The sequence below is a fragment of the Rissa tridactyla genome, chromosome 15, assembly GCF_028500815.1.
Source record: "Rissa tridactyla isolate bRisTri1 chromosome 15, bRisTri1.patW.cur.20221130, whole genome shotgun sequence".
In the NCBI taxonomy this organism is placed as follows: Eukaryota; Metazoa; Chordata; class Aves; order Charadriiformes; family Laridae; genus Rissa; species Rissa tridactyla.
This window is the reverse complement of record NC_071480.1, coordinates 8,929,106-8,950,104: the sequence shown is the minus strand read 5'-3', so window position 1 is coordinate 8,950,104 and position 20,999 is coordinate 8,929,106. Positions and strand designations below refer to the sequence as shown.

Sequence of the window (20,999 nt, the reverse complement as noted above, 5' to 3'; positions counted from 1 at the left end):
GGACCATCTCTGTCCTCGTGATGGCTTCAAAGAAAGTTAAGTGTTACGGAGCATCACTTCCCTCTGTTGAAGTCCACAGACTTTTCCTCTTTACGTCATCTTTATCATTCAGCCGTGAGTTTTACCCTCTATTACAGTTTCTACCAGACTTGCTGAGTTTTCATACTCAGCCCCCCAGGAAATCTTTTCTAAAATTAGCCCCATGTTTGCCCCCTTCTGCCCTCTGGTCCTGCCGCAGCCCGAAGCAAAGGTTATCCGCTGCAGTTAATGGTTAAGCAATTTTTTACGTGAGTACTTTTACCCTTGGGTGAATACCATCTGATCCGGGAGACTTATTACTGTTGGTTTGCTATTTATTTCAAGCAGTAGAAGAAGTCGTGTCCTTTACACGTGTTACAATACCCCCTTGGTCTGGGTGTGTTAGGGGTGGAGCGACGGAGGAAGAGAAGGCACAAACCCCTTTGTGGGTAGTTCCTTTTAATGAAACCAGCTAATCCAGTCCAACTACCGTGCTGTCATGACAGTTTAAGGTGAAAAAATGCTCCCCCTCCTCCCTCTAGATGAATCTTTTCCTCATTCTCTTTTCCTTAGCCTTCTTTCCTCCTGCATTTCTAGCCATCGCTGGGACAAATGAGAGGGGGTAGGAGTTGCCAGGTGGGACTAGACCCATGGCCTTTGCCATCCTGTAAGCTCCAGAGGATCGCAGAAGAGGGCCCAGAGTAGGGTCTGGAGGAGGTTCATCCCCACCCCAAACTGCCCGTAATCCTGAAACATGAACGTTCCTGTCCGTTGGGTTTTGCTCTCAATGCCGTTGCCAGAGCTGCGCTGGCCATGGGCTTCTGCAGCACGTACAGGTTTGTGTCCACCAGCGACCCTGAAGTTTGGAGGAGACCATCCCAACCCTGCTGGTTGGGCGCAAAATTCAGCGGTTGGATGGGTAAGGACCAGCGAGGCTGGCACCGGGGAGGGCTGGCTGAGCAAAAAGGTGGTAACAGGGATGCGCGCAGAGCAAAACACCGAAATCAGCGTTTCCTGACTTTGAAACCTGAACTGCAGAGCAGCCTTTGGAAGGCTTTCCATTTGCTTTCTAAACTCTCAGGCCTGAATGTCATATCGTTTGCCCAGCCATAAATAGCTGTGAATTGAACAGGCTGCGCCGCTTTTTTGGCTAATAGATACGTCCGCTAGTGCTGCAGCGTTATCTTCATATCCCACCGGTGTTTGCATTGTAGATCAGGAGCTAGAGCTGACTTTTTTTTCCACTCCCCCCAAGATTTAAAGAGCTGGCAGAACATTTATTCAGTTGTGCAACCTCCATTCAGAGTATTTCTCAGATCCTGGACATGGGGCCCATTTTTTGTCCTTTGACAGCCGCTGTAAATCAATAAGGCAGTTGGAGGTCACTTGTAGTCAATCAGTAACCAGCGCCAGTGAAGGGGAAAACACCAAATATTTGGTATGAAAACACAGGCTCTAAACTCGAAGTTGTCACTCAGGGTGACATTTTCACAGCCGTGCCTTCGGAAACCTGGCTCCATCCGGCCTCGGTGTAGATACCCAGCCTGGCCATGATCGTTTCCTGCTAATTATCTATGCGGAGATTTTCCCGGCACGTGCACGCCGCAGGAATTACAGCAGAGCAGGGTGCAAGGTGCTTCGGGTGGAGGAAGCGGGTCTCGTGGTGCAAGGTGCTAATTTGGTGCCAGCCGAATGACTCCTCCGTTTTGCAGGAAGTCATTAGGTGGTGGCTGAAGCCCTGCGTGACCTTCGTCACAGCCACCTCCCGCAGGAACCCAGACCCGTGGCCAGGCAGTAATTCTCGCAGGGGTCCCTAATTCCCTTTGAAACAACTGGGAGCTAAGCTCTTAAATACCTTTGCTGTCTGAATCATATTCCAATGGCGTCATCATCTCTGTTTGCTCCTACTTCTGGAGCTGGTTGCCCATATAAACTTCTGCCTGACCTCATCTCAAGCCCCTGCAATGAGAACACACTCAATTTCCTCTTTCCTTTGACCTCAGCTGCTCTGGGCTTTGCGCTGGTGCAGGATCCTGTCTCTGAGCACTCCCCCAGCCATCCCTCCGTGCGTGCCAGCGCGGGGACCTCGTGCCCGGCTCTGCCGGCCGTGCCGGCCGTCAGGCCCCACAGGGACGTGGTCTAGCAGTGCCCCGTGCAGGAGCTGCACGCCACCACTTTTGTGCTGGGATTTTGCTCCCTGGGCCGGGCAGAGGGTTTGCACAATAACCTGTGACTCATTTTCGGATCCATACGCTGGATGGTTTCCACCGAGCTCTGGCTGCAGGGTTTGCAGATTCACGTGTTGCACGCCGGTGCTGGTGCTGGCGGCTCCGCGCTGTCCTCCTGCCCCCAGAAATGTCCGTCAGACCCGTCCCTGAGCCCCGGGGAGCTCCTGCATGTCTCGGACCTGGCTAACATGGCTTTGCTCCCTTGCTGCTTCCCGTGCCGGTGTCTGCAGGCAATGCTGCTTCTCTGGTGTCCACAGGCGGAGGAGAACTTTGACAGCAGCCGATGGCCGTGGCCACGTGGCTTTGGAGGTGGCATCCTTCCTCCAGCTCTTCCCTGGAGCCTCAACAGGAGCTCGTGCTCCTTCCCAGCCTGCTGCCATGCAAGGGGAGGAATCAAGCAGGCTCTTCCCCTTCTCTCTCTTCTTTCATACATTTAATACAAACTTTAAACACTGGCATTTCCCTCCAGCTCTCTGGCAACCCTGAGAGGTGCACCCTGGAGAGCAGGACGGAAAACTGAGTGCGTGAGCACCACAAAAGGGATTTTCTGATCAGGAGCCACATGCAAGTGCCTATTAGCCTTGCAAAGGCTTTAACGCCACCCTTCAGCGCCTGGCCCTGTGCGTAGGCTTCCCTGGGGCTGGCTGACTGGTCAGACTTGAATTTTAGGCTTCCTAAGGATTTAATAAGATACTAAAATACTAGCTTTGAGCAGGAAGCTGAATTCTTCAAGGTGAGAAGGTGCAGAGGCTCGGGGTCAGGGTCAGTCCCGTGCCACGGGGAGGTGCGGTGCTCCCGGGATGGCCAGGGATGGTTTTTCCCCTGGCGAGCAGGCAAGGGGATGCCCATGGCACTGCTCCTTCTGCCCCGGGGGGCTCAGAGCACGGCTCGTCACTCCCAACAGGGCTGGTCACGTCCAGTATTTGTCTTCCCTGGGTGACCTGTCACCGTGGGGCTGCTTGCTGGCACCAAGCTGGTCTCGGACAATGGGACCATCGTGGCCACAGGAGCTGAACGGATCCGCCTGATCCGTAGCAGAGCTGGGACCGTGTCCCTGCGTGGGGCTGGGGTGGCATGGCGGCTGGGTTTGATGCTGGCCCATGCGTCCCACAGACACTGCGGGGCTCGGAAGCAGCCCAGCTCCGTAGGTTTGGGCAGGAGCTACACGAGCGTGGCCGTACTGTGTCTGGGAGCTGGGCTGGCCTGTTTGGTGTCCCCTTGCACTGCACCGCATTGGAAAACTGACCCAAAACGTCCCCCGGGATGCCCTGTGCGAGCCAGCCCTCACACCCCAGCCCCGCGTGCCCGAAGCAGGCTGGGAGAGCCCTGCACAGCCCTTGCACACTCACTTCGCTTTAAGTGTGTGCTTCGTTCACGGGAGTGAGAGTTTTCACCGGGAGTAAAAGCTAAGATGGCATTTTAGACCCCAGGCTTAAGCGCTGTAACGTGTGAGCTGGAAAAGCAATGAATCGTCTGCTTTTTGCTGTCAGCTACGTTGGCATCCCAGCGCTTCTGGAACAACCGGGTACATGTCTCCCGAGTCACTCCAACACTCCCACACTTGCAAAATCTTTTAGCTTTTGGAAAAGAAGAGCCATATAAAGCCAATCTTTATTAAACCTTCATCCTCTGATGCCTCTGTGTTAGAAACTATGGCAAGAACATGGCACTTCCTACGGCTTCCTTGAAAAATGACAGATGAGCCATCAGAACAGCGGCACTTGCCAGGGATGATCCGGCAGAGGAGGGCAGCGGGGCTGGCGTCTCCTGCCTCCAGAAAACAGTCTTCGCAAGAACATACACAAACATTACGGACCTTTAATTGGAGTTTTTCTCACATAAGCTTAGGAAAGGTGCAACAAAAAAACCAAGCAGGTACTTTCTCAGCCAGCAAGTCTGGTCCAGGCCCCTCTCCCTCCCACCCAGCTTCTACTGAAATTATACAAATAACCGGAGATTTAGATCTGTTCCTGCTGCCAGAGCATTTCAGACATGACCCAAGCCCGGAACACAGGGAGAGGAGCCCAGGTCTCCATCGTGCCGTGGTCTCTGCCCGTGGCTCAGCTGCTGGTGCCGGGCATGGAAAGCCTTCACAGAAGCCACGTTCAACGTTGTTACCCTCGTGGCCGTTCCTCCTCCCTGCACCAGCAAAATACCCAACGCCTGCAGGCTTCGGGGGGTTTAGAGCCTTCCACGTCCCGCTGAAGCCCAGCAGGCCCCTATTTCATCTCCTTCCCCCAGCCCTCACCGCCCCCAGCCCCGGCAGATGGCTGCCAAAGCAGACGCGTGCCCACCGTCGGGCACCAGCCGCCGTCCTGCCCGTTAGATGGCACCAGGGCACAGCGCTCGCTGCACCTTCCTTCCTCTCCCTAAGACGTGTCTTGACACTGGTCCAGCCTGAAACTGGCCTTTGGTACAAGGCAGAAAGCTCTGGGCAAAGCAACTGCTGAGCCCACCCGACACAGAGCAATGGCAGGGCTGGCCCGTGCCACCCTTGGCCCCCTCCCCTGCAATGACAGTCCTTAGCGAGGCAGGATTTCTCCAGGATCAGAATTTTCTTTATTTAAGGATTTTTTTTTTTTTTTTTTTTTTTTTTGCATAGGCAAATGTTACAGTTTTGGACACACACATGTTAAAATGATCAATCCTATGTGTACGCGCACGCTTACACCCACAGCTCGTGCTGTCGTTCCCAGGGTATTTATTCACGCGCGTATGTACAGCGGCCCGGCGGAAAATGTTTTCTGTGCTTTGAAAGAATGCTCTAAAAGGGTCAAATTGAGAAACGCCTTCAGAGAGTGTCCACTCTGCGCCTCTGTGTCTGTGTGTCTTAGTTGCAGCAGCTTTGTGTCTGTGTAATGCAGTCTGCAGACTGCGTATTGCACTTCTCTACTTTGAATTTTGTTCTGGCTCCTCTTACTTTACTCTCTCACCTATAAAAACAGGATTTCTAATGAAAATAAGCAACAAATTGCTGCATACGCTCAGATGTAAAGGATTTTCAAAAGCAAGACAGCTGGCAGCACACTGCCGTCCTTCTGCCTTGGACTTTTTTGTGACAGACAAACCATTTTTGTGATAGATTAAACCAAAAATAGGGAAGTGCAATGGAATGAGGGTGTTTGCTGACCTTGTTCTGGTGACAGAGAAGTCATTTTGGGGTGAGACTGTGCCTTGGGCTTCTACAGGGACCTGTTGTCCTGGGCATAGGATCAAGGGAGTTTTTTTCTCCAGTAAGGGTTGCAGGACAGGTAGTAGTTGCCATTTAGAAACGAGGTACAATCCAAAGAAAACTGCTAGGAAAATTTCAATTAAAAGAAGCAAATTCATAACGCATAGATTGGTTAAATGTGCACAATTGTAAATATAGACAATAATTTACAGGCTTTTCTCTTGAAATATTAGTGCTGCTACAAGGAGACAAGAGTGTGACTTACTTCTAATGACTTACCATAACGTTTCCATACTGTAAATGAGACATATTAAGTTGACATTATATATGACTTAGCTGTGTACCAATTAGCTAAACAAATGCTATGAATTCCGTCTTTTATGATGGAAGCTACATAAAAATTGTATAATTACTGCAGTGAGTCATCTAGTTAAATGGCACTCCTATATGGACGAATTGATTTCAATGCGAGATTAATAGCCTTTTGCTGCTGTTTTACGTGCTTGCCAAAGACCATACTACATTGTTGCTAAGCATCGTTAATGGATTAAAATAAGGGTTCTGCATAATTCCTACGGTGTATCTTCAAACCGCTTGTTTAGTTTGTGCACTAGCCTAGCGCTTGTTAGCCCTACGTAACACACGGGTCTGGAAGGCTGACACGTGTGAAGGAGGTTAATGCAATCCTAGGAACTCTTTCAAAAGCTCACAGGTTTTCTTGTGGATGACTTCGCGGAGTTTCCGCACGCGCCGGATGCTGGAGGTCCCCACAAAGCTGTCTGGCTGTAGGACAGCCATGCCGTTGTGGACATCTCCCATGATGATGAGCTGGCCATCCACTGTGGTCATGTTGGGACATGGGCAGCTCCAGTCCATGTTCAAAAGTGTGATTTCTAGTGGTTCCTTCCCTAGGAATTTTAATCCCATTTTTTCATCTTTGAGAATCTCCTCCACTGTCACCAGGGCATGTCCCGAGTCTTGGTCTTCGGTCAGCTCGGTTATACGGCCCAGGATAACAAAGTCGCTTTTGCAGAAGCTTGTCACCAGCTTCTGGCGTGGCTTGCACGCTTTGCAGTGTGTGTTCTTCGGGAAAGGGCACATCTCTTCGCAGGCCTCCCGGCTCTCAAAGTTGTTCTCATTGCCTCCACACCCGCCATAAATGAAGGACTGGCACTGCTTTGTCAAGCTGTTGTAGGCCCATCTGGGCTCGTAGGCTTTGCAGTGGCCTTGGAGGGCCGGCAGATTGCAAATGTTGATTGGGCCGTTCATGCACGTTAGCATACAGTTCTCATAGGTCTCAAAGTGGTTGAGGTTGCTGTTACAGTTCCCATAGATGAAAGTAAAGCAGTTGTTTTTCTTTGCATCATAGTACCACCTGGTCTGCTCTTCCCCACAGTCTTCACTGTCCGGTTGCTTCAGGCACTCATCGGTTGGAAAATGTGTTTTGTTTTGGGAAGCTTCTTTGGATGTGGGTTCTCCTTTGATGACTGACAAAGGGAAATCAGCCCTGAGAAGGCCACCGCTGTTTTTGGCGGTGCAGGTGTAGATGCCTGCATCTTGGAGCTGGGTGTTGTAGATGACGAGTTGGGCAATGTTGGTGACCACAACATTCCCTCTGACGTGATTTGGCTTCATAATGACTTTGTCTTTCCCATCAACCTGCTTCTCCCACGTGATTTCTGGCTTGGGCCTCCCTGTAACATCGCAGAGGAAGCTGACGGTCTCTCCCACGTAGACTGACTGATGGACGGGGTTGTTCACTAGAGCAGGCGGCAAGATATCGATGACCGTTGTCTCAGAATAGGCAGTAGTAGGGCGAGCTGTTGTTTCTGGTGGGATGGGGCTGGTGTTTGGCCATGTAAGATGGTACCTACAGGTGACTACATTCAGTGTAATGCCTTTGATGCAAGCTTCTGCATCCATGTAGCACTTGTTGTAGTAGGTGAGCCCGTCGGAGGCACAGGTGAAGCTCGGCTCCTTCTCACACCTGTCCTTGCACTTGCAGACGGGTTGCCCGTCCCAGATGTCGCACTCTGAGCCTTGCTGGATGCACATGAAACGGTCACAGGTTGCCTCTTTGGGCATTCCCACCGGCCCTTTTTTCCCCTTGACATCCATGTACCGAGCCGCCACGCAACTCTTTGTTCCACAGACATTAGGGCAGCACTTCTCAAAGGTCTCGCACTCCTGCAGGGAAAGAAAATGACCCGCTCATTACTGGGGACAGAGTAAAGTCCTTTTCAGAGACCAAGCAAGCAGAGAGACCAGAAACTTTCAAGGCGGGGACCTGGTCTGCCACAGATGTCTGTGGTCCAAAACTCAGTGTCCGCACTGGCAATGAGTAGAAGCCGCCCCCCAGCATCTCCCGAGAGGTGTCTAAGCACCCTGGAGTTTCTGAAGTGCTTCAGGAGAAGACTCTCGAGAAGGAAAATGTGTTTCTGTTTCATAAACACTAACCTCATCATAAATCTTTCCTAGAGTCACATGGACTTCTTGACTACCGAACCAACAACCCCCCTTCCGCGCTCTCTGAAATGCCTGAGGACAAGCCCTGAGAAACAAGGGCGGATGGAAAGTCTTATCATATGGCTGTAGGCAGTAATCCTTCTTATTCTCCACAGAAGTATGTAAAGTATTATTTGAATTCCCTGAGACTAACAGCCTACTCTTGGAGGTGAAACTGCCAAGGATTTGTAATTGTTCACATTGTAGAGGAAATAATAGAATATCTCAAAAGTAAGGAAGTTCTTGCTCCGAAAATAATTTTTCTATGGTATTTAGAAAAACAAACACAAACCAGCTCATTATGGCTTCTCTGTCCTATTTTAGTCCTATTTTCAAGTGCAGCATCGCTCTTCTAGTGATTTATTACACCCCGTCTCAGCTACAGTCAGCTCTAAATTGCGGTTAATTTTAGCAGAATTTTCATCTTCTGTGCAGAAAAGGTATTTGATATGATCACAGCTGCTGTGTTGTTATGGATTACTTTAAGGGACCACGAACGCTGCCACCATCTACACAACGGGGCACGCTTCCACCCCGCGTTAAACCTCTGCAGCCCCCCGACACCCAACGGCTTTCTCCGCAAGTGAGAACAAAATGGGTTTTTTTAAGTCGCCAAACTTAAACAGCTTCCCCTGAGCCCAGCATCCTTTCCTTATTGGGAAAAAGATGACCTAATAACATAACTCTTCCCCCATTTCCAGCGGCGCATTACTAGGTTTCAGCAGCAAAGTTAGAAACCCGAACGGGGAGCGCTGCCGGCCGAGGCTGCGGAGCGCGGCTGGGGGCAGACCCTTTGGCTGCTTCCAGCCCCCTCGCTCCCCGCGAGCTCCCGGCACTCTCTGCTGCCACAAGGCAAAAGCGAATCTTTTTAACCAGTGGCTTCTGGCTTTCAGTTTTTTTGACCGGTAAATTATTAAAACAACGTCCTCTGCTGCTGCTGCTGCTGGGGTTTTGCAAAGTGTTTTAATATTCACTGCCGCACCTGGTAGTCGGAGTAAAGGGGGCTTATTTGGGAAGGGCAAAAGCACAAACAGCACCTTCATTCACAACACATGGGATCCATCTGAGCAAACTCTTTGTTTACTTGATGGCCAGCCTTTTTCTCTATTCCCCCCCCCACTCCTTTTAGCAGTGCAGCAACAACAGAAACCCGATGGCTCTTTTCGGCGTGGCAGACGTTGCTGTCAGCCTGGTCCGGGCTGCAGGAGCTTGGCTGTTGGACGTGATGTCAGAGGCAGGACGAGCAGGTATTTTCAGATGCCAGCTTGAGCTGGCAGCGCTGACAGGTTGAAAAATGAATTTTAGGGTTGTAAGCTAAGCACATTTTGAGCCGGGAGCATCACAGAGAACATCTGCCCGGTCATTTTAATCATGCCCCTGTTTTGCACTCCAGGCACGCTTTGCGTTTCAAGTGCAGCAAAGGCTGATGCTTCACACGTTAAATCAAATGATTTCATACATGATTCCCTCAGGAATATAAAGCATCAATGACGGTCACCACCATCAAAGAGCATGGTGACACTGCTGAAATACTACGGATTGGCCCCAAGGCATGCTGAGTTCTGGAGTATCGAATTCAGACATTTCTTTTGACAAGAAAGCAAGGAAAATGATCAAACGAAGCGAGTGCTGGACCCGCATCGGCGTAAGTGACAGCTGCCACACACCTCCCCGCTTAACCGATAAATCGCCAAACCTTTTCTATTTTATGTAGGTCACGGGTCAATTCAATGCGCGCGCTGCTCGCACCCAGCCCTGCACAGCGCCGGTGCCTTCCTACCTGGAGCAGAAACGGGCTGCGGGTGCAAACAAGCCCGCCGACAAAGCCCGCCGCCCGCCACGCGGAGAGATAAAAACGTGCATCACTCACCAGGTCAGCTTCGCACTCCCTCTTGCAAGTGCTCTGCGCGTCGACCCACAGGTTGGGGTTCATGTCATTGGGGCATATCCCGGCGTGGGAGTACCGGATGGGAGGTAGGGCTCTCCCTTTCAGGGAGACCTCCAGAAGCAAGAGGACACTGCTCTTCCCCAGCAAGATCCACATCCACCGCGAGAACAGCACCAACAACATCTCAGAACTTCTCCAGGGCAATGGCAGTGACCGAGCTGGAGGTAGTTCTTGTTTTCCTTGGGGTTGCTTTTTTTTTTTTTTTTTTTTTTTTTTTGGATAAGCCTTAAATTCTCGAGGAACCCAAATGCACCTGACGTCTGCTAAAACCTCAGCAAGCTCCTTTGCTGCCCCTGTTGATAGTGCAAGTTGGTCTGGACCTCATTGGATTAAAGGTCCTAGGAAGTTACCCCCTTATTTTAAGAGAAATGCTAATAGTCTGAGCAGAGTTAGCTCTATTTATACCCTGCCTCTGTTAACAAGTCAGAAAAAGTAAACTTGATTTCTTTGACAGGCACACGCTTCCTATGTCCTGGTGGCAGTCAGACAGATTTGTTGCAAGAAAAAAAAGCTGGAAAGAGTTTAAAAGGCTGGAACTGGCACGGTGGGACCCCTGCATGTTTCTGAATGCAGGGAGGCCTTCTTAACCCCTTTAGACCTAAAGTACTTCCCTATGCTAAGAATGGCATTTACTTCTGAAAGAGGACTTGTCTAAATAGCACGGACCCGCGGTCAGGGGATTTCCCCACGGCAAGGGGCTACACAATCGCTTGCTAAAAGGAACAAGTAATAGGATTGAAGCAATTAAAGCTAGAATATCATATTTTAACAAAGGAAGTAGGGAAGAAATAACTGATTTAAACCCAGGATCGACAAAGCAGTGTGTCTTCATAACTTCTCCCGGGGCTCCTCTGGGCTTTTTTCTTCTCTTTGGTGGGGAGGTTTCCAGGATTCCGGGTTTAATGCTGCCCTCCAGCCCCACCAGCAAGATGTTAAAAGTGTCGTTGAATTCCTCCCCATTTCCCGACAGCCAGATCCCATTGTACAGTGCGTTGCTGACCCCTTTAACGGCGACAACAAAAAAATAGTAGAAGTTCAACTCTATGGAAACCTGCATAAAGGAATGTACAGCATTTTTGCATTGGGGGGCGGGGGGGAAATGCAGTCAAGCTGAGTTCCTCGTTCCCTGCTTATTACAGCACGGAGCTGATCCTGCTCATGCTGAACACGTGCCAAAAGCCAGAGACAAGTGGCAGAAGCCAGAGTTGCTCAGCACCTTCCAGGATTGGAGCCTTTGGGCCGAGATCCGGGCGGGCTGGGATGGGTCCCGCGCGGTGCCAAGAGCCTCCGGGGGGGGACCAGGTGAGTTTGCATCCCACGTGGGGCTCGGCAGGACTGGACCGGCAGCACCGCGCTTTGGGAGGAGGGACAGCCCCGCATCCTCTGCCCCGTGCGCAGCGGTGGGCAAAGCCAAGGGACCCCGGCGCCATCAACCCTCACTTTAGTAAAGTTTTTCCGTTGGGTTTATTAAACCAGGGTTGTTTTTCATGGCTGAGTTTGGGCCTAATTCTCCTCTGAGTGATGATGGCCGCCAACCAGTGCAACCAGCAGTGAACTGGGCCACCATACAGGCAACGCCCCAGGCCATGGGGCTCCTGCTCCTCCCCTGGGGCAAGGCAGCGGAGCGCGGTGACCTGCTGGTGTTGCCCGAGGATCACCTCCGAGAGGAAGGGAGAGCGACCTGGAGCAGATCTACCCTCGGCTGTGGCATTTCTGTGGCAGCCCGGGCTTAGAAAAGAGGCTGTAGCAGTTTTGATTTGTGTGACCGCATTAACGATATGCACAGTATTTGAATTTCATATGACGTGCGGAGAGAAGTTGTCCAAATTAGCTATTTATAAGGAGCGAAGGCAACCGCCAGGCAGCAGTTTGCAGTTGATTTATTCTCTCTGAAACTTTAGAAACCTGCATGACACTCGTACAAAGTGCGGCTGTGCGCAGAATGTTTTATTCAATACTTGTTTACAAAGACAAACGCAGCACCCTGTGATGCCTAAAAAAGCCAACCAAAAATGACACATTCCCAAGAGGTACTTAAAATTCTTACAGCTCTATTAACAACAAAATCACATGTATTAGTGGTTCTGTTGACTAAACAAAGACACTTTATATTGTAAAACTGACTACAGATAAGCTTTGAAACCAGCTGTATGTGGGGCTGGAAGAGCGCGGGTGTCCTGGGCGCTGGAGGAGATGCTGTGGTGACTGTGGGGGTCTCGCCCCGACAGCTGCTCTATGAGCAGGGAATTTGTCCTTGGCCCATGGGGTTGCCGCCCTGTAGCCATGGATAAGTCATCTTTCCTTGCCATCTTTAGTCTTTTTGGGCTATTTACCTTACCTGCTGGGCCAGAGGTGGGGAGCTGGTTGGTCCACGGTGTTCTTGCAGCCTCCATCTCCTCTCCTGGTGTCAGAAAGCCACCTCCTCGCATGCTTTGGCCACACTGAGTGAGAGACCCACCAGTCTGGGCACCCACCGCCTGGACCCACCCCAGGCAGGACTCCCTTCCAAGGAGGAAGGAATAACACCATCTTGGTTTTTTCCCCCCTGCCAGACCAAGGATCCCCTTTGCCCGGAGGCACATTCCAGCTGCGGGGGAGCAGAGCGGGGCTCAGAAGAATCAGACGCTGGTTTGCACCAGACAGATGGAGTAGTCTTCTGCTTTGCTATGTCCTTCTCCATCCAGAGGGATATTCTCCAGGGACAGGTAAGTCAAGTCCAACCACCGCTTTCTGTTTTCGGCACCCAGATACCGTGTTCAGTGCGCGATGGCCAGGACAGTGGAGCTCAAGGGGCGGCAGGTTAATGACCGCAGTTGAAGGAGTGGTTGCACGGGGCATGAAACTCAGCGGCTTTAATTGTGTCCCTATTGCAGGTCAGTGGGGTCATTCAAGGAAAGGCCGTTTGGATGGCTGGATTTGATATATTGCCACCCCAAATGTCGGGTCAGCAGTTGGCACGGCAGAGAGGGGCAGGGACATCCCATAGGAGCTTGGGAAAAAGGACAAAGAAATTATCGTTAATGACAACGACAGTTTTGTTGGGTCGCTGTACTAACATCACAAATGAGGCACAGGAAACTGGTGTTAACTGAGGAATCATGCTTTCAGCAAGGAAGTCTCTTAGGGAATCAAATCCTGGCCTAATCCAATGGAAACCGGACAGACGCTCCGACTCCCATGGCTCCAGGAACAGGGAGTGCTCAGCCCCATGAAGGATCAGTCCCTTGGCCACTTGAACACAGCCGGGAGAGAGAGGAAAACAGCACCATAAATATCCTCGTGAATGCGGGCAGGCAGCTCCTGAGGTCAGAGGAGGCAGTGAGGACTCTGAATAACCCTCCAGAGCTGCCCCGTCCCTGCCAGGACATCCCAGACTTGCTGTTACCCAACTGTAGGAGCACATCCAGGAGAGGACACCGCTCTGCAGGCTGCCCCGGGTTGGCTCAGGGACAGCGGGGACCCTGGTTGTCCCAGCACGGATGGCCAGGCTCTGCCTAGCGCACTCGATATCTCCTGGGTTTCACTGAGGGCTGTTTTCTCACCTGGTTTAAATTAGTTTAACTGCACTGACCTCAGTGGATCTGACTGGGTTCTCCAGAACACCAGCAGCTCACATCAGCTGTGAATGGGGGTCTTTGTCAAGGTTCCTGGGCATAGTTTTTCTGTTCCTGTTCATAGACCATCGTGGATTTTTTTCTTTAAAGAAATAAAAGAATCCATATTCTCCATTTCTGTGAACAAATCTATTACAAATGCCAAAATTATGGCTTATCTCGTCTCATTCATGTCAGATACTGACATTATAAAGATCTTCCCAAATGAGTTAAAGCCTTAGAAGAAACCCCGCTTCCACCCAGATCCCCTTTTCCAATCATGGTGTTGATCTGCATCTGTTGGATGGGGACCTGGGATGAGCTTTCTCTGGCTCGCAGAGGGACAAACCTGAGCCCTGATGGCTCCGAGCCACATCCCAGCTCTGCTGCCGGCAGTGGGGACACGCGGCCCCTGACCAACCCATGTTCCACAGATGTCCATCTACACCACAGTCCCAAAAAGCCCTCCGAGAATGCCCAGGGTCCCAGTTAGGGCTGTTGATCTAGAATTGGCTTTAGTTGTCATCAGTGATAATTTCTTTGCCCTTTTTCTTACTCTTCCCAAGCTCCTATGGGGTGTCCCTGCCCTTCTCTGCTGCGCCAAGCGTTGACCCAGTGTTTGCTGTGACCCCCTTCTAATCGAGGAGGGAAATGTGATCTCTGATGCGCAGGAAGGTATAATTGTGTTGGGTTTGGTTTTTTTTCTTAACCCGCTGCTAAAGGACCAGCAAACTGTTGGTCATATTTATCAGGCAAAACCGAGCAATCCTCGTCTGGAGTTACCCAGCGGCCGGCGGGGCGATTTGCTGGTGTTCCTGTGGAAGGGCTCTGGGCAGGAGCCATCTCCCCGCGCTGCCGAACCTCCCATCGCCCATTGATCTCTGCCTCCGCAAAGGGGCCCTTCCCAATTCGGCCTCTCGTGCTGTCTGGGCCTGACGCCACTCGCCGCTGGTTCTGCCAACACAAACACAAACCACCCCCTCTCTGGGCCCTGATTCATCGCTGCCGGGCGGTGGCTTGCTCACCGCGGCATCGGAAGCCCTAAGGTGAGGGCTCACAGCTGGAGCGGGCACTGGGGTGTGCTGGGGGTGCAACAGGTGCCCGTGGCACCCACCGCCGGGAGAGGCGTGCTCGCGGGCTGTGGGACCTCCATGCCTCCCCTGGAGCTCTTCTGCCTCCAAGCGTAGCTTAAAGTCCTTGAGGCCTCCTCCACATGGGCTGCCAGGCACAGCAGGAGTGGCACGAACTCCCGGCACCGCCGGGCCAGAGCCCTGCCCCTTCCTCCAAACTGGGCACCGAGAGCTGCCCTGCCCGCGGGGACCCCGACCGTGGCCCAGGGACACGCTCTTCTTCTGCCCCACCACCACCACCATCCACACTCCTTAGGTGGCTCCTTGGCCCTGCACAGACGAAAACGTAATGCCTCAACAGAAAAGTACTTTTTAAAATAACCCGTCCTATTTGCAAAGTGCGGATGTTCCAGTCTGTACGTAAAGCTTATTGCACTTAACGCTGACAGCCAGGCATTTGAGAGGGAACCTCACCACCAGATCCCTTTTGGAGCACAGCTGCCAGCCGCTTGCCTCGAGCGCTAGCGATGCTTCCAAACCCACGCAGAAATCCAGACGATGCCTCTGGACCTCGGTTTTAGCTTGCTTCGGGCCAAACCTTCTCCTTCGAGCAATGCCCTGCTCCCACGGGCCTCGGTACGCCCCGCTCAGGGGATGGCGGAGGGGCCCAGCCGGCGCTTTCCCACCTCTCTTAGAGGAGTCGGGTCTCATGAGGGTGGCCGAGGGAGCAGGATCTCGGTGGGATGCACCTCCCAACATCACAGCAATGGCAAAGGCCGCCGTGCCGGCCACATGCTCTGGAGGCACACACGGGGGCAGAGTCAGGCTGAAGGCGTGCAATGGTAATGGCGTACCCATGTCCTATTTTTTGGGCTGTTCGTATACATAATTAGCACTGGAAGCATATTTCAGCTTCCCCCTCCTTAAGATTTTTGTCAAGGTTCCCTGTAAGCGCCCATAGCTAACAACTGCTGGGTTTGGCTTCTGAAATAACCCATCTGAGCAGATAACGGCGTGCACGGACAGGCTCGGGGAAGCGGGGGCACATTTAGAGCAGCGATTGCTCACCGAGATGAGCCGCGGTTGATGTGCATTCTGCCTCACGCGCAGATGCTCGGTAAGCAGAAGTTAATGTAGTTAGACAAAAGGGCTCAGTTTGGGGAGGGAAAATCAATAATGTCAGGGAGTTTATTACAGGGTTATGGGCCACCTGCTAGAACTCAGCATTAGGCCTGCGATACATTGTGTTTTGGTGAGAGCTGATGGCATCGCTCTCAGACAAGGCTAGCGCCAGAATTATTATTTTATGCCTCGGCAGATGGCTTCTGCTCGGGGGTTTTATCTTTGAGTGCAGACATACGACTAATCATCATTTGCTTTCTCTTTCTCTGCTAACGTAAGCTGGGCAGGAAGCAATCGCCGGTTTGATGGTGGCTCATTATTGCTAGGTTTATTCTGTCTGAAACAGCACAGCAAGAGGCAAAGAGGGTACAAAGGAAGGTAATCAACCGATTATCAGTGAGATATGGGGGAAAGCTGGGCTCGGAGCCTTGTCTTTCACTGGCCCATCTCTTTGTCTCTCCCTCTCTCTTTCAGAGGCCAAGCCCTACATATCCCGTGCATAACTCAGGGAAGCCATGGAGTTGGTGTCTTTGGATTGTCGAGATTGCAAAGGTCAAATGTTGGGAACGAGTTCATCCTGCCTTAGAGCAGGAGGGTCTAAGTCCCTTCCCGAAGTCCCTTCCAGCCCTGTTCTCGGTCACCTTCAATGTGGAGTGAGACCTGCTCCATCCGTTAAGCTTTGAGTTAGGAAAATGGGAGATCCGTAGCCTGGAAAGCCAAGAAACAGTGGCATCGTTGCACGGCGACCCTCTCAGTTGTCTGCTCACCTGGCGCAGAGGCTGGACAAGGGCACTGTCACCTCCTGAGCGTGGGGAAACCCCTGCCACGCAGACACACGGCTACGCAGACCGGCTTGAGCCCCTCATTTGTTGCAGGTTTTCGTAGCTCGTGGTTAGTTTTATGGCCAGTTTCGTGGCCACCTTTAGTAACAGCACTTCAGGAAACTCCGGCGCCAAATCCATGGTGTGCAAATGGAGACGTTCCCGTGTCCTGCAGCACTGCTTTGGCTGTATAAGCCATAGCACGAAAACCTCAGCGTTGAACTGGTACATTTGTTGTCGTTGTTTATGATTTTCAGTTTTTCTGCTCGGTTACAGCTCAATTTGAATGAAAGCTCAGAATAAAAGCGAGGTGCGGGGCTGGCGCATGCTCAGGCTTAGTGCTCGGCACATTATCACCAAAGCTGGTGATGTTTCTCCAGGAACGTGGGTTAATTTACTTCCACATGTAGGAGGCTAATGAATATTATTAAACCCATTGCACAGATTCACTTCGGTCTGCAAATGACCCTAATTTAACCTGCTTTATTGACTTTTAGGAATTTAAAGCTGGGAGGAAATCACTTGCTGAGTCTCACACAGCAACAGCGGTGAAAGGCTGGAGTCCGGAGACCTTGCGTCCAACCCCAGGGGCACCATTTGCTTGGCAAAAAGCTACTTCATATAGAAACATCACGTTGCTTTTGTTTGCGATGGGATTCAACTTATACAAACAGTAAGGTTTTAACCTGCTGCGCTAATTTAATTTAACCCCCCCCCGCAGCTGTCATCTTTCTTCCTTGAAAACCCAGAATTTCTCCTGGTTTCTACTGTAAGCCGTAATTCCCTGTGACTTCAGCATGAAGGTACCATCTCACCATCACTCTGAGCTGATCCTTTTAGAAGGTTTATGAACCCTTCAGCGGGTGAGGTCTGAGCCGAGAGTTTGGGAGCTTTGCCTGGCCTTGTTCTTCCTTGGGAGACTTCACCAAAGCACTAAATCCGTCGAAGTTTGGAAGCCCTCGCTGTGGCTGGGAGCCTCTCCAGAAGATGCAGAGCAGCTCCCAGCGACTGGGCTTTTCATCAGGCAACGAGCGTTGGCTTCTCCAGACAACCTGGAAGTCCCAGAGCTCCTCCGAGGGTTTGGTATCCAAAACTTCACTATAAACAATAATTAATTTTCACAAAATGGAATTATTTCCATTTCTGCAAATATGACAAAATCCTTTTAGCATCAATTCTGTCTTCTTGGAATTTAAATCTAAATTAGGACAAAATTCCTTTTAACTGAAGAGTTATTGCCTTCGGTTGGCTTTGCTGGTTGTTCGCGGCCCTGGCTGTCGCACAGTCTGTCCTCGAACCACGCTCCGAGTGTGACCTCTGCCAGGAGCAGTCCCCTACCTGGTAAGCTGGGTGTATTAACTCTTTTCAAGAGGGGAACTATTTTGTTTCAGTTTGCCCCGTGGCCTCTTTCACCACCAGATGCAAGCCACCATACGGGCTGCATTGCTTGAACCCAGATGATGGCCTTCAGAGAGAGTTAGTAAATCTCTGCTGGGCCACTGGCACCCTTCCTCGAAATGCCCGAAGGAGACTAAACGCAGGCGTGGTGTGAACAGGGGGCTCCTCTCCCGGCATTCATTCGGCAGCAGAGCCGAACACAGGCTAGAGGTGTGCGAGATGTCTGCAAAGCGGTGATGATCTCCTTCCATTGAGCTTTAGAGGATCAAGTCAGCCCTGCCTGCCCTGGCAACGCAATGTTTGTCTGCGTTTAATGGCCTTTTTTCATTGTTGCTCTTTCTGATTTCAGCTAGTTCAGCGCACATTTTTATTTTGATCTTTTATTGTTTGCAGCATGAAGAGTCCACCTGCAGCCTACAGCGTAGCAGGGTTCGCTGAGACGCAGCACTTTCTTTCCCGCAGCAGTTTTGAAGAGAACCGGTCCTTGATTGCCTGACGTGATGGTGGCCGGCAGAGCGATTGTAGGTAATGTTTGAGAGATTCACGTGGTTTAATCGTTATAATTTTCCTGTGCCTCCAGGGCCCGCACATTGGGCTCGTTGCGTTAGCTAACCAATTGCTAGGATTGTGTTTTAATGATAGACGCAGCAGGCTGCCTTTGAGCAGGGAGGTACAAAGGAATGGGAGCATCGTTAGAGGCGAGTGTTTCAAACATGCTCTGTAATGGCCTGATTTTTCTCCGATTGAAGTCGATGGTAAATATTCTGCTGACTTCAAAGGGGAGCTGGGTGAGGTTACAGCCAAACACTCTTGGAAATCCCACCCAGCGCTTGATTTTTTCTTGACCTGAAGGCCAGTTCAGTCAGCTCTGCTGCCACAAAGGAGCTTTCAGGAGACCTGTAAAAGCCGCCGGAGTGATTTCAGCCCTGGGTTCACATGGCAGCAGCATGTGAACTGCAGTAAATCTGGAGGACGATTCAGCCCTCCCAAGTTCTGATTTCTCTTCTGCAGATGTCTGGCTGGCATCGCTCTTTCTCTCTCCTCGTTGACTGTGGGGGAAGTTTAGGGCAATGAGATTCCTAATTAGGTCCTTCAGCTTGGTGGGATGAACGCCTGCAGCGGGACAGGAGGATTTGGGGTACCCTCACAAAACCTTTGGCTTTGCTGTGCGTCAGCCATGAGAACAAGGTGGCCTATGAGCCTGGAAAATCTGTGCATCTCCGCAACCCCCATGGCCTGAGCTGCGACTTTGTCTCTTCCCATGACAGAGAAAATGGTCTTGAATTCATTTTTTCTTTTGTGTTTCTTCTTTTGTAATTTTACAGATATTTCTTTTGTGTTTTTATAACACTGTAGTTACAAAGCTGTGCAGGGTGGAAAATCAGACGTTTCCATATATTTCCAAACATCTCCATAAACTAATTTCCTTTTAAAATCAATTAGATCTGTCAATATGGAATTGTTAGCTACACAGGCCCCATTCCTCTCTCTGCCACTGACGTACTCTGTGAGCCTGGGCTACTTATTCCCTCTGTGCCACGGCTTCCACCTCCCCGGAGGGGAACGCAAAGCTCACAAGTGGGTCAAGTGACATCAGTTTGTCTTTTAAATCCCAATTTCTTGCCATTGCGGCAGAAGTGATGTGTGAGTGTGAGGCGTGATTTGCTGCAACCCCAAAACTGCCTGAACAAAGTGACAAATGCAAAAATTGCATCTACTGCAATTTGTTTGTGTGTCTTAAGCTGCAGCTTAAGCACAACCATTTCTATCTCACACACACACACACACACACTTGTGTTGGTTTTTTTTTTAACTTTTCTATGGCTAGAAACCGAATACTGTCACTGTTTCAGAACATATACTTGGTTTGTACTTTCTCGGCTCCTTCCCGATTTCTTTGAGGAATCTGGCGCACCAATGGCCATAAAAAACCAGGTTAGCGCACAGTAGAGGCTTTCATGGACACTAATCTTGATGACAAAATTATTCGAACAAACACTTCTTCTGTCACCAATATATATTATGTAAAACCTTGTGACTTTGATTATGTGTCTATAATACAGATTAGTCTGTTTGGGTGTTTGGTGCTGACCTCCAATAAGCTCCTAAAGTATTAGCAAGAATTTGCAAGTGACAGGCAGGCAGAGGTGCTGCTCTGCCTAATCCCGCTCTGGAAACTCTGACTATGTATGTCTGAACAGTTTCTGTTGCTTTCCTTAAGGCACTCGATTATTCCTTTCTCTGCCCCCTCCCAACTGCCTTTGTCTTTCTCTCCACTGCTTTCACGTATCGCAAATGTTGGAAGATTTTGCTAACCTTATGGGCTAGAGCCAGGAAGACAGCGAGAACAAATTTAGAATAGGAGGCAGAGAATGTACCAGCTGGGAGGTGATGCTGTCAATCTCCATGGAGACCTCTTTCGTTACAGCTTTGCTAATTACTCTGTTGAATTGTATAGAGTCCATTTGAAAGCCCATCCAAGTCAAGGGAGAGTTTCTAATTGACCAGCCATCATGTCTCAGGACCACGAAGATTGCAGAGGGCGTAGCCCCTACATGTAACCCATTATGATTTGCTTTTGTGGCTTTCTCCTTGACGGCCAAAACGCAACCTAAGGAGAATTTAGACACCTTGATCTGGTCTCCTGTATGGGGCCACCTTCTTCTAAAGAAGAAAGCCCCGCAGAAACAAATGTAGACCTTGCCTCAGCAAAACAATTTTTTTCTTTGGAATGTAGGTGAACTACCTCCATCATCTTGTTAACAGCATGCGCGCTTTCCACAGGAGCCAGCTCCTGCGGGAGACGATCTGGGACAAGGTCCACAGAAGCCTTTTGGCTCCGAACACCTAGATAGGACATGGCCCTACACAGGAATTGGGCAACTACATACGTTTGCCCCGTGTCCTCCAGATGAGCCTTTTCAGGGCTTGGGACAGCAAAGCGAGGGACTGCAGACACGGGCAGAGAGGAATGGAGCCAGATGTCTGGAGAAAAAGCAAAGGTGGCCCCTCATCTGCTCAGTTTTCTGGGTTAGGACATCTCTTAGCTGAGAAGGGACTGGGTTCATGCCTGGGGACCCTACCCACAACCGCAACAGCAACCCTCAGGGGGAGAAGTTTGGAT

At 50.8% G+C, this 20,999-nt stretch overlaps 2 protein-coding genes across 2 annotated transcripts; one reads left to right on the top strand and one right to left on the bottom strand.

Annotated features, from left to right (window-relative positions):
- Window positions 1-6,093: 6,093 nt before the first annotated feature.
- WFIKKN2 (WAP, follistatin/kazal, immunoglobulin, kunitz and netrin domain containing 2) lies at window positions 6,094-7,553 on the bottom strand. The gene has a single exon (XM_054221642.1). The coding sequence runs from the start codon at window positions 7,534-7,536 to the stop codon at window positions 6,094-6,096; it is 1,443 nt and encodes a 480-aa protein (XP_054077617.1). The 5' UTR covers window positions 7,537-7,553.
- Window positions 7,554-9,439: 1,886 nt separating this feature from the next.
- LOC128917920 (uncharacterized) lies at window positions 9,440-18,811 on the top strand. The gene is made up of 6 exons (XM_054221643.1): window positions 9,440-9,568; window positions 9,638-9,796; window positions 11,011-11,173; window positions 12,424-12,576; window positions 16,975-17,818; window positions 18,269-18,811. Exons 1-5 carry the CDS (start codon window positions 9,476-9,478, stop codon window positions 16,980-16,982), a joined length of 576 nt encoding a protein of 191 aa, XP_054077618.1. The 5' UTR covers window positions 9,440-9,475; the 3' UTR covers window positions 16,983-17,818; window positions 18,269-18,811.
- The last annotated feature ends 2,188 nt before the right edge of the window (window positions 18,812-20,999 follow it).